General features: G+C 57.2%; 1 protein-coding gene across 3 annotated transcripts in view; it reads left to right on the top strand.

Moving 5' to 3' along the window:
• SHISAL1 (shisa like 1) overlaps positions 1-11,279 on the top strand; it is a 130,935-nt gene extending 119,656 nt beyond the window's left edge. For all 3 annotated transcript variants that reach the window (XM_060656120.3, XM_060656121.3, XM_060656118.3), the window contains exon 5: positions 5,549-11,279. In XM_060656120.3, coding sequence (XP_060512103.1) covers position 5,549 — 1 coding nt within the window. In that variant the 3' untranslated portion in view covers positions 5,550-11,279. The remainder of the gene's footprint in view (positions 1-5,548) is intronic.
• Positions 11,280-12,010: the final 731 nt, after the last annotated feature.

Genomic DNA, 12,010 nt, shown 5'->3' with positions numbered 1-12,010 from the left:
CCGTTTGGTGGCCCGGAATGCTTTGTCATTATGGCTCTGATTTGCACGGATCTCGTTTTTGACTTTGGATTTGCGACTTGACGGTTTTTCTCTCTCCACTTGGCAATTGGTCTGCTGAGATGCTCTTTTCCTGGGTCCTTGGGGGTAACTTCTGTCTTGTGGCAATTCACTCATTTCGTCGAGGTTTTCTGATGTCGTTGGACAGAGTTGAGCGGGCGGGCTCCCTCGCTCCTCTCTGATCGTTTGTCCGCTCGCCTCGGTTTGCCGAGCACCTGCTCTGTGCCCAGCATCGTTATTGTCCTGGGGACATGGTAGTGGACCGAACCAATGAAACGCCTACTTTTATGCGCAGAGGATTGTAAACCTACGTGGGTAACACCTGTGCACGGCTAGATTTTAGTTAGTGCCAGAGAGAAAAACAGCATAGCACGGAAGGAATTGGAGACGGAATGCAGCTTCTCAGGGTGGTCAGAGAGGGTCTCAGGCACAGGTGACTTGAAGGCCACGAGGGAGTAAGTCATGTGTCTCTCTGGGAGAAGAGGTGGGTGTCTGGGTCCTCGGGAAACACAGAACCAATAGGATAGATGTGGATGTGGATACAGACACACATATACGTAGAGATACGCTCCAGATGTAGATGTAGCGACGCTGTAGATATATACACACCGTAGATACGGATAGGCTATAGAAATAGATACTGACACCCTGTGAGTACAGGTGAGATTTACTACAAGGAATTGGCTCGTGCAGTTTTGGAGGCTAAGCAGTCCCGCGATCTGCAGTTGGCAAGCCGGAGACCCGGGAGAGCGGATGGTGCGCGTGGGCCGGTGCGCGTCCCAGGCTGAAGGCCGGAGAAGACCGATGTCCCCGTCGGAAGACACCAGGCCGAGAGGGAACTCTCCCCCGGTCGGCCAGCCTGTCCGATTCAGGCTCTCGATGGACCGGGAAGGGCGGTCGGCTTTACACAGTCAACTGATTCCGATGTGAGTCTCATCCAGAAACATCCGAGCAGACGTGCTCGGAATCGTGTTTGCCCAGATACCTGGCTCCACCCCCACTGCCCAGTCGAGCTGACCCACGAAATGAGGCATCTGGGTCAGGGTGGAGTGACCTTCTCTCTTTTGAGAGAAGACAAGAACTTGATCGGAGGCGACGGAGAGAGAAGGTTTTGGCTTCCTCTCTGATGGGACGGGGGCCCTGAGGGATTTTGAGCCGAGCGGTGACATAATCTGATTCGGGTTTTCACAGGGTCCCTCTGGCCCAGGGTCCCAGGGAAGCCACTGCAGGAAACCTGTGGGCCCGACCCGCGGTGGGAGAAGGGGGCCCAGGAAGCGTGTGGTTCACGGGTACAGCAGAAGGCGGGCCCGCTAACGGATCGGAGTGGGCTTTGGGGGAAGAGGGGGGCCAGACATAGCCCTGGGGCTCCAGTGCGGGCCACAGGAAGGATGGACTTATATTTCCTGAGGTCAGAGAGCCCTCTATGTATAATGTCTGAGCCCCCGGGAGGAGATGAGCTCCTCAGGGGTGATGGAGGTGGAGAGGAGAAGGGAGGGGAAGGGGGGAAGGGACATGGAGAGGAGCGTGAGCAGCGGTGACCAGAGAAGCAGAAGGAGAACCGGGAGAGGTTCCGGAGTGTCTCGGAGACAAGAGGAGTGACCCTGTGGCAACCCCACTGGCGGAGGCGGGCGGGGGGGGGGGTGGGGAGGGGAAGGGAGAAAAGGACCAGAATCGACCACGAGATTTAGCAACACGGAAGCCTTGGGTGACCTTGACAAGGGCAAATTCCGCAGAATAGTTGGGACAAAAGCCTGTCTGCGGGGGGCCGAGGGATAGTGGAAATGGAAAGCCAGCGGTCACTTCCTCCTCCTGCCTTTTCGATTCAGCCACAGCTCACGTCTCCGTGTCTTGCAAAGAACCAGAAACTGCATTTATTTATTTATTCCTTCCTGCCTTTGTCTTTAAGTTCATTTCAGTTTTGTTAAGGAGTGTTTATCTACTTTGAGAGAGCGGGGGAGGGGTGGAGAGAGAGGAAGAGAGAGAGAGAGGGAGAGAGAGAGAATCCCAAGCCGGCCCTGTGCTGTCAGCGTGGAGCCCGACGCGGGGCTCGAGCTCACAAACCGTGAGATCGTGACCTGAGCTGAAACCAAGAGGCAGACGCTTAACCGACTGAGCCACCCCGGCCAGCGCCCCAACTTAATTTCACTTTTAAGGTAGCAGTCGCTTTTTCCTGGAGTTTGTTTGGCCTTTCTTTTTTAATTTTCTGAGTGGGATCGTTAATTCATGTCCTGTCTATTAATATCAGTATTGAAAGCTGTAAATTTTCCTCTGAGCGTCTCCTGAGCATCCCACAGGTTCTGAGATGCGCCATTTTCATTTTTATTATGGTCCCCATGTTCTGAAATCTTAATTCCCTAGCTCTCTCTCGGACCCAAGAGTTATTAGAGAGTTTCTAAACGTCTTGGTGGTAGAGTTGGCTTTGTTTTGTGGTTTGGTTGTAAATACTTTCAAATTCTAGTGTATCGTGATCAGAGAACGTTATCTCCTTGTTGAAGTTGGGAGTTTGCTCTCTTCGTGGTCTGATAGTCATTTTCTGTACGTTTGTTTTCAAGACCCTTTGAATAGAAGGCGGATTGTGTTGAATACGCACACACACGCACACAACTGCACACGACACAGGCACACACATTTGTCAACTTCCTCTGTAATGGACAGAGAGGTTAATCAAAACGCGTGAGTACCATTGGGGCCCCTGGGCGGCGCAGTGGGTTGAGCGTCCGACTCGGTTTCAGCTCAGGTCATGATCCCAGGGTGCTGGGATCGAGCGTGGAACCTGCTTGGGATTCTCTCTGTCTCCCTCTGCCCCTCTCCCCGGCTTGCATGCACACTCTCGTTCGCTCTCTCTCTCGTTCTCTCTCTCTGAAATCAAAACAATATGTATTTTCATTTACGTTTGTAAAAAATGCACAAATACTAGCCAGCGTGTCTCCTGCTTCCTACTTCCAGCAGTTCTGGCCCCGTAAGGCAGAGGCCATGTTATCTGGTGCACAGACACCCCTTGCTCTGAGATCCTCGTGGTGACTCATCCTTGGTCGACCCCCGCCCAGCGCCCTGCTTTTTCTCCTGCTAGACTCCAGCTTTATCTAAGATTCGGATCAAGACCCCTGCCATCTGCCCAGCCTTTTATGTTACACCCACGTGACCCCGTTCTGCCTTCAGGAGACCTTGTTTGTCATCTGGTCTGAGAGTCTTTTTTTTTTTTTTAAGCGACTGTGTATGGCTCATTAGCATTTCCTGACGTGGCAGCTACATTTGGTGTTAGTTCTGTCATGGTTTGTGATGGGCTTCCCGCTTTTATAGCGTTTGTGGAGGTTTGTCAATTTTCACCATATGGTCTCTGTTTTCTTTGTTTCATTTTTTGTGTCTGTGTCTTGTGACAATTTGCAAGGCTGTGTTTTTGATCCTGTGGTTATCTTTATAATTATGCTGTGATAGGACACCCTTAATTCTCTCTTTCTTTAGACCATGTGTATTTTCTCCCTACATATGAAGGATGTCCAAATCCGAATATTTCTGTTTTCCTTCCCCTTCTCTCCCTTCCGCCAAATGCTTTTGGTTGCTTGTGTTTTAGGATTTTTTTTTTTCTGTTTACTGTTGTGCGTCTAATTTTACTTAAACCTCGGAACGATTCTTCAGACCCCTGAACGTAAGTGACGAAGACGTGGTTGATGGGATATTCCCTCCTTCTGTCTCACCTCTCCCCTCCTATCCGTTATCATTTACACCTGCCCTCTGTTTTCGCTTTCCTTCTTTCCTATAATAGTCACGACCCTCGGCTTTGTCTCAGACGGTCCTGCCGTTAAATAGATTCTCGCTGCGAGGGCCCTTGCCGTGCTCCCCCCGTTTGGCCTTGGTCCTCGAGTAATTTATATATAAGGACTCACGAGAACTCTGTTTCAAAAAGAGGCTCAAAAAGACGATGTGGAACTTGAAAGATGGTTCATCTGGGTTTTCCATTCTTGGTTCATGCATCCTTCAACACGTACGCAGGAAACCCCTGTGATGTGCCCGCCGATTACCGTCCCAGCCCCTGATGATACAGCAGTGAACACAGAACCCGAACCCTTTGGTCCCCTCGTGGCTTACTTTCTAGCTGGGGAGACACATAGTAAATTGGACCAGTAAGTAAACTCAGTGGACGCTATGGAGAAAGGTAAAGCAGGTGGTGGGGGGGGGGGGGTCACCAGACCTGGCTTTGCTCTGGGCAGAGGACGAGGCTCTGTGGAAGCCCTACCCTGCGCCCACGCACGTGTCCCCGCGGATGCAGAGCAGGGAGGTTGGCCTGCTTCTCGGCCTCTCGCCTGCTCTGGAAGGATGGGCTGTGCTGGCCTTGTCAGAGCCCCGCCCTCAATTCCCCGGCCTTGGCCCTCGTAACACACCCTGGGGCTTGATTGAATATGGCTTATCGGTTAAGAGCCGTGATCAGATGCGAGTAACAGAATTCCAGCCGCCCTGGCATGGAGGTGAGCTGTCAGGACCCAGCACCAGAACCAGGTTCCTCCCGGCCCCCCACGTCACCTGCATTAGCGAGTGTCCCTCCTTCTCGCGCTCTTACCTAGATTCACGTCCCCTCCGCAGTGGACTTCCGCCTACACGGGGCTGGGTCACGTGACCACCCCGTCTGCCAGGAAGTCTGGAAAGGTAAGTGTCTGTGACTAGGCCGTTACCCCTTTGAATGGATGTGGGACAGAGGACTCACAGTGCCATCGCGACGCTGCTGTTCAAAGCTGTGAGTGCCCTGTGGGCCAGTGTTTGCACTCCTGCCCCTGCCCCGTGGGTCTCTCGGCCCGTCCCTGTGCCAGGAGCACCCTGGTTTCCGCCCCATCGCTTCGTAGGATATGGTCGCATCCAGTGACGTGATTCCAAGATTCACAATGGTTTTTATTACGATCGTGAGTGGTATTGGTGCCTGTTCTTAGTATCTTCTAGATTTTTATAGCAAGGGTGACTGTATGGTTTATCATCCAAATCAAAGTCCTTACTAGCCCGGAAGGGGAACAGTATTAAAAATTATGTCAGAACAGCTGGTGTTATCTGGGATGACCCAAGCTGAGACACGTGGTCACTCTGGTAATTGTTGCCATAGATAAACACCATTGGGGTTTGGAGGTGAATCTGACGTCTCGTGGATTGAAAGTCGTATCTCTGTATCCGCGTTCTGTCCTAACAATTACCCTGTTGATTCTCTTGGATTTTCTGTGTACATTGTCTGCTATTGTGATTCAGTCTCTTCTTTTCCACTCCTGAGACACTGTGCTTTTTTCTTGTCTTATTGCATGGGCCACGGGTGCTGGTCCTGGATGGAGCCATCGTGGTGGCGGACGTGATCGTCCTGCTTCCCGTGTTAAAGCCAAATGGTTCTCAGTATCCAGAAGTCACGCACTCGGAGAAAACCTGGCTTCTCCTGGCACTGAGGCCCAGGAGAAAGGTCCTCAGTGAGTCCCCACGGAGGAGACACCAGGTGACGTTTTGTTTCCTTCTGCTTCCCCAGAAAACCCTTTCGCCGTGCCTCAGGATGGGGGAGGTGAGACCCGAAGCGCCCGGCACGACCTCCGAGAAGAACCACGTCAGCAGAGACCCCAGGGAGAGCCGAGGTGGCTGCAGCGGTGGCACAGGAGGGAATGCCACCTGTGCCCCAAACCCCCTTCCGTGGACTTCTAAGACTAGGAGCAAACTCAGGGGTGGGGGCCGGGGGCCGTAAGGGAGGGAGGGGGTCGTGAGCCACCCGTTCGCAAGCAATAGTCCCGTTCTGGGCCGGTGGCTTCTGAGAGGTGACGCCAACGTGGACTCAGGATGGGCAACACAGAGCCACTCTAATGCAAGCCTGTGCGATGTACCCGTGGGCCCCTTGCCTCCGCTCCCTCCAGTCGTGGTCTGTGGGCCTTTCCGTGTCAGAATACTGAATGTGAGTGTGTGTGTGCGTGTGTGTGTGTGTGTGTGTGTGTGCGTGTGTGCGATTTGGGGTGTTCTTTTTGTTTGCTGAGTCTCTGTTGGGGTCCCCGAGTCTTCTTATGGGCAGAGGTTCCCCTGTGCTGGGGGTCCTTGCCGGCGTCCCGGGGCAAGCTTTTCGCCACAGCTGGCAGCTGGGACCCAGCTGGCATCAGCGGTGTCTCAGAGGCCACTGGGGCTTCGCAAATGCTAGTGAGGGTTTGCGCTCCTGGAATTTATTCCTGTCACAACGTGGTGACAGGAGACGCGTCTTGGGCACCCATGGCGCAGGCACTCGGCCGCGTGTCTTTGTGTGCCCGCTCTCCCGCCGCCTGGGAGGGGGGTGTGGTGAGCCCCCTGCAGAAACGGCTCTGAGGAATGAAGGTGCCAGGGTCACAAGGCCAGGAGGAGGCCGTCCCCTCTGTTTGGTCTTAGGGGTGTGGGAACCCAAAGTCCAAACTCCCCAGCCCAGGGCACCCCCAGCGCAGTCCCTGGGAAATCTCTCCAGTGGCTTCTCGGTGGACTGGCTGTCGCCCCGAGTTCTCCGCCCACCACTGCCCTGAAACCCGCATCCACACAGCACATCCTGGTTAAGCACCTGCTGTGTGTCAGGCCCCAGGCCGGGCCGTGATGGGGACCGGCCCTGAGGCAGGCGGGCTTTGCCTCTGCCCTGGTGGGGCCACCATCTGATGGGATAGACAGACACACAGATCTGTGCTGGACAGGGGGCCGTGGGAGCCCCCGGGGAGGGGGACGTTTCTAGAAACCATTCTAGTTTAAGGTGAGGCTTCCAGAAACCCGGTGCCTGCGACATCCGTCCACAGAGCTCCCTACCACCACCCCCACCCCTGCTGGCCCAGGGCACACGCAGGGAAGGGCATTGCCCAGGAAATGATCACATGAATCCCCCAAGGCCACACTGCCAGTGTAGACGCCCTCGTCCTGCTAGTGTCAGCGATGACCAGACCTCCCCCAGCTCTTGACTCGGTGGCCCCTGCTCGATACACGGGTGTCCCCCTGATGGCACCTCCTCACCTAGCCAGACCCGGTGTTCTTGCACGCGGACTATCTGCCCTTCAGACACAGCAAGTGAGCGGGCGGGCCCCTGCTCGTGGCGCTGGTTTCACGGCTGGGGAGAAGCGGGTGACGACTGAAGATGCTACCAATGGCGACCGGCGCGTGGCCGAGAGAATTCCGTCCAAACCGTCCGTGGGTGAGCGTCTCGCTGAGAAGCGAGAGTCAGCCACGGGCCTTAAAGCCGGGGGGAAGGCGTCCCAGTACAAAGGTCCTGAGGCAGCAACACGCTGGATGGATTCGAGGAGCCAGAGAAACCCAGGGTGGCCGGGACCCAGAGGGAGGGCAGAAGGGGCGGAGGGTGAGGGAGTCCGTAAAGCTGGGCACGCAACGGCCCGTCCTTGGACGAAGCGCTCTCCGTGCACCCTGATTCTCTGTCCCTTCCACAGCTGCATAAAGAAGGGACGCTGCTCGTTTCGTGGACTAAGGCTGAGACCCCGATGGCCCCCGTGGCTTGCCACAGGCCGTGGGGGACCAGATGCACGGTTTCCGTGCATCTCCCCAGACTGGGGCGCCCGAGCGCATGGCTTGGCAGGGGCAACATGGGAAAACGTTGCTTGGGGTCTTGAGTAGGGCTGGGCGTGTCTTCCCTTCCCCGGGCACCGCGGGGGGCCTTGGAGAGGCAGCCGGCCCCGCCCCACCCCTCCCCGGCAGGTCACCCCTCACCTGTATGCATCCTAGGTGTCGAGCTTCGGGAATCAGGGGGACCTGAGGGTCGGGGGTGGGGCGGCCACAGAGACCCAGATTCTGACATCAGCGGTACCCCAAGAGCAGTGGGACCTCGGGCAAGTCCTGTGCTTCCTCTGCCCTCACTTTACCCCTCGGGAAGAGGAAGGAGTCAGGCCAGGGATGTAGGGGGCTGCGCGTCTGGCTTCCCGTGGTTGTGGGTGACCCACACACAGCTGCTCGCTCAGAGGCGCCTCCTGGGCCAAGAAGGAGCTGGCTGGCTGTCCCCACCCCCCCAGGCCTGGAGGCTGCTATCCCTTAGACCAGCCGGGGCTAGGACCCGCCTGATCTGCAGCCCCGAGAGTTACGGTTTGCAAGGCTCTGCTTTGGGCCCCACCAGCAGTCTTTCTCGGGACTGACTGGTAACCCTGTGGGGGCTCGGGATGGAACATTCTGTCGGAGCGGAGGCCTCCCATACATAGCTCGGCAGACATCAAAGACGCGGCAGGCCAGTGCGGGACAGCCTGCCGGGCAGAGCGCGTGGCGGGCGGGGACCCACAGCAGCGCCCCTTCCCAGCTCCTCTCCGAGCCCCTGTGTCACCTGACGGGTGTGTGGGTCGGGTGGGGGGCGTGAGAGGGAGGGGCCGGCAGTCACGGCCTCCCAGGGGGGCTGAGAAGGCGCCCCGCGCGGCGGGCACGGGGACGGGTGTGCAGGTGCACCCCTCCCAGTGTCAAGGGCTCCTCAAGGGCCCGCAGGAGCCCAGCTCATCCCAGCGAAAACCTGTCCCCATCCTACTGTGGCAGGCCACCTTGCCAGTCAGTAGCGCATCCCTGAGAACCAGATAACGGGGTAGTGACGAGTTCCGGCAGAGATTTACAGCGTTAGTGTTTTTTTATTTTTAGCGACTCGCAAACCCGGGTGTTCAAGCTGCCTCTGTTTCCTTTTTACTGTGAGCTTCTGGCTTATCACCACGTCATTTGTAACAATACCAGTAATAATAGTACAAACAGAAAAATAAAAAGCAGAGAAAGGAGAGGACGACGTACCTTCCTGAAGAATTTGTCCCCGACGCCGGCCGGCCGGTCCGTGTAGCCGACGCCCCGTATCCGTAAGGGCCTCCCCCCCCCCCCCCCGCCCGCCCCGGGCACGCTGTGCGATTAACGAGCAGTTCGATCGATGCTTTAACTGTCGGCCGTGTATGGTGTAATCCGTGTGGTCGGGCGCCTGTTCAGGACCAGGACTGGGCAGCACCCTCGGGCCTCTCCGCCCCCACCTTGACCTCTGACGTCGCCCGCGCCTCAAGGAGCAGCCCGCTCTCCCGCAGACCTGCCCGGAGCCGCCAGCCGCCTGGGGGACGGCTGACACGAAACGGGCCTTAACTGCACACACGCGCGCGTGGATCCCGTGTCTCCGTGGTTCCTGATGCTTTACCAGGACAGGTGGGCAGTTAGCTAGGGCGGGTGGGGTTTCTCTTCACCATCGCAAACACCCTGGAGGCAAGTTTGGCCCTGGGGCTGGAAGGAAGGGCTTGGGGGGGGGGGGGCGGGGAGGGGGGACAGGAAGAAACACGGCCAGGGGTGGGGCAAAGAGACTTCGGCCACAAGACCCCTCTCAGCTCACCGTCCAATCAGAAGCTGTCTTTAGATCATTTCAGTCACAGCGAGACTGTGGGTGAGGCCGTGCCGGGCACTGTCTCCCACGCAGATCCCCAGACCCTCGTCCGCAGCAGGTGGGGAGTCAGACCCTCCACCGCACCCCTCCCCAGCCCGTCACCCCTCCCCCGGCCGCCGGCTCAGCAGTCGCCCCATTCGCTGGGTCTGCTGGAGCCCTTGCCATCAAACACAAAAACAAAAACGGAAACAAACCAAAACCACCTTTTTCCAGAGTCACAGACTTTAAAAACATGGTGTCTTGGTTCACTTTAATTTTTTCACCGTGGCTGATTGGGCAGGAAGAGCTGTGACTCTTCAGAAGTGAATTTGCAGGTTCCTCGACGATCCAGAATGACGTGACAGCTCCGAGTGGCGTTATCGGGGGCGTTTCTTGTCTGTGTGGAGGGGCAGCCTTGTCATCACAGAGCGACGTCCGTGGGAGACCCCCCCCCCCCATCCTCTGCTGTGGAAATCTGGGGTCGGAATGGTAGAGGTGACTTTCAGGAACTCCTGATCTTATCGCTTAGCTGGCGGGTGTCGGATGCCGTCTGCCGGGTCCCCACAACCATCTGTAAGGTCAGGGTGAGGGGAGCCAACCCCCCATGAGTGGTGACACTGCTCACTGCCACCTGCAGCCCCTGAGCCCATCACCGGGCGGGGGCAGTGCCCTTTCCCTCCCCCAGAACTCAGACGCTGCGCACCTGCTGTGTGGCCAGCCCCACCTGAGCCCCGCCCCCCCAGCCAGCCTGCGGCACAAACACAGCACCAGATGGGAGTTAAACAAACGTAGGCAACCTTGGGGGCTGTGGCCTGGAAAACAGATGTCGAAGTTGAACAGTTAGGCGAGACAGAAGGTTCTAGAAGATCCACCCGTTCACGCATGCATTCGTTCATCAGTTCGACAAATATTTATCCCGCTCTGAACCCAGCGCGCATCTGGGAGCAGTTCTGCCAAACACAGGGATGTCAGGGAACGTGGGCTGGGATCCCCTGGGAAGTGGCCAGTTGTGCCCCACAGGAAGGCTCAGATCCACAAGACAAATAGGGATCCCCTCCATGATGGTGACCTTGGAGGTGGCATTGTCCCCGCCCCACCCCCAAGTTTTCAGTACCAGACCCGGCCAGATAGTTGGTGCTGGGTAGACGCTCGGTGAGTGAGCCGCTTTGACTGTTAATCGCACTGTATCGAAAACTCCTATGTTTGCATCAAAGCCCCAGTGAGTTTGCCCTTGACAGAGTGAAATTCAGGGCTGCTGCAGGGGCCACCTCCGGGAGGCACCTTTCACACTGCTGTCACAGAAGTGGTCATGGGTTCCCAGGAACATCGTTTCTGTGGACCACGTCGCCAACAGCGGCCCCAGTGGGTTTGTGGAATGAGGTGCCCTGTGAATGGCCCTAAACCACCCTCCAAAATGTGCAGGATCCCGTGGAAGTCAGACGAACCCCGGGGGTGGGGGGGTGGCGGGAGGGGGGATCGCGTGCTGGGGCGTGTGATTGAAAGTTACAGACGGCGCTGCCACCGCGGGCCCCCAGCGGAGCCAAACTGGTGGCCTGAGAGAATGTCTTCTTGGAACCCCACCTTGGTTTCTCACCTTTTGCTTCCGCCCCCGTGTCATGTGTTCCAGCTGGTGGGACACATCACGGGCAGAGAGGCAGGCAGGCAGCCTGAGTAACGTGCAATAACGGAGTTGGGACGCCGAGGGTGAGGGGCTCGGTCACCCCAACAAGGCAGGACCCCCCCCCCCAGGTGGGTATGTCCACCCCAGGGTCAGCCAGACAAGGGCACGCGGGTAAGGGTGGGAAAGAACACGTCCTCTCTCCTGCGTGGCCGGACTTCCCATGAGCAGGCACCGGGTCTCCCTGGGAGCTGATAACCGGGAAAACCAAAAAAAAAAAACAAACCCAGTAATATTCCTGATAATAATAATAATAATAATGTAATAATAATAATGTATTTTACACTGACTGCTGCTGCACTGCTTTGGTCTTTATATACAGTAGTTTTTATAAAGATGTCCTTAGGTTTTAATAAAGGAGGATCATGTCAACTGTTCCCTGTGCCGAAACTTGCTTTAACATTTCAAGCGCACGGGAGGGAGCCTGCCCCCGTGATCTGTGACTCTGCGCCCCGGAGGCTGGAAGAGGAGGGCCTGAGGTCTCCGCTGGGGAGTCGTCCGGGGTGACATTACGGGCAGCTGGTCACACGCGTCCATCCAGAAGACCTCGGGGGCGTGGCCCCGAGGGCAGATGGAGACGCCAGATGGGGGACCCCTGCCCAAGGGACAAGAGCAGGTCGGAAAGTAGCCGAGCCCCGAGGCCCGGCCGGTGGCGTCCACAAGGACGCAGGTGCGGGTGGGGACAGGGGCTGCACGAGGCGGCCCTGCTCCTTTGTTATCTCCGGGAAGCCTGAGCCTGGGCTGGCATGGGGGCAGTGTGTATTCCCACACCTGGCCTGGAAGGTGGCCCTGGGTGACCGAGTGCTGCCACCAGCCCGTGGGTTCTCGGAGGACGACCGCGCCTGCCGCACTCCAGGAGGGACAGACACTTATTGGCCAACAGGGGTTTTGTGCCTCCCATACCTGCCGCCTGTGGGGACCGTGTGGGGGCCTCCTTCCACCAGGGTCTCAGCCCC

Source organism: Panthera onca, chromosome B4 (assembly GCF_046562875.1).
Source record: "Panthera onca isolate mPanOnc1 chromosome B4, mPanOnc1 haplotype 2, whole genome shotgun sequence".
NCBI lineage: Eukaryota > Metazoa > Chordata > Mammalia > Carnivora > Felidae > Panthera > Panthera onca.
This window is presented reverse-complemented; position numbering and strand designations above follow the sequence as displayed.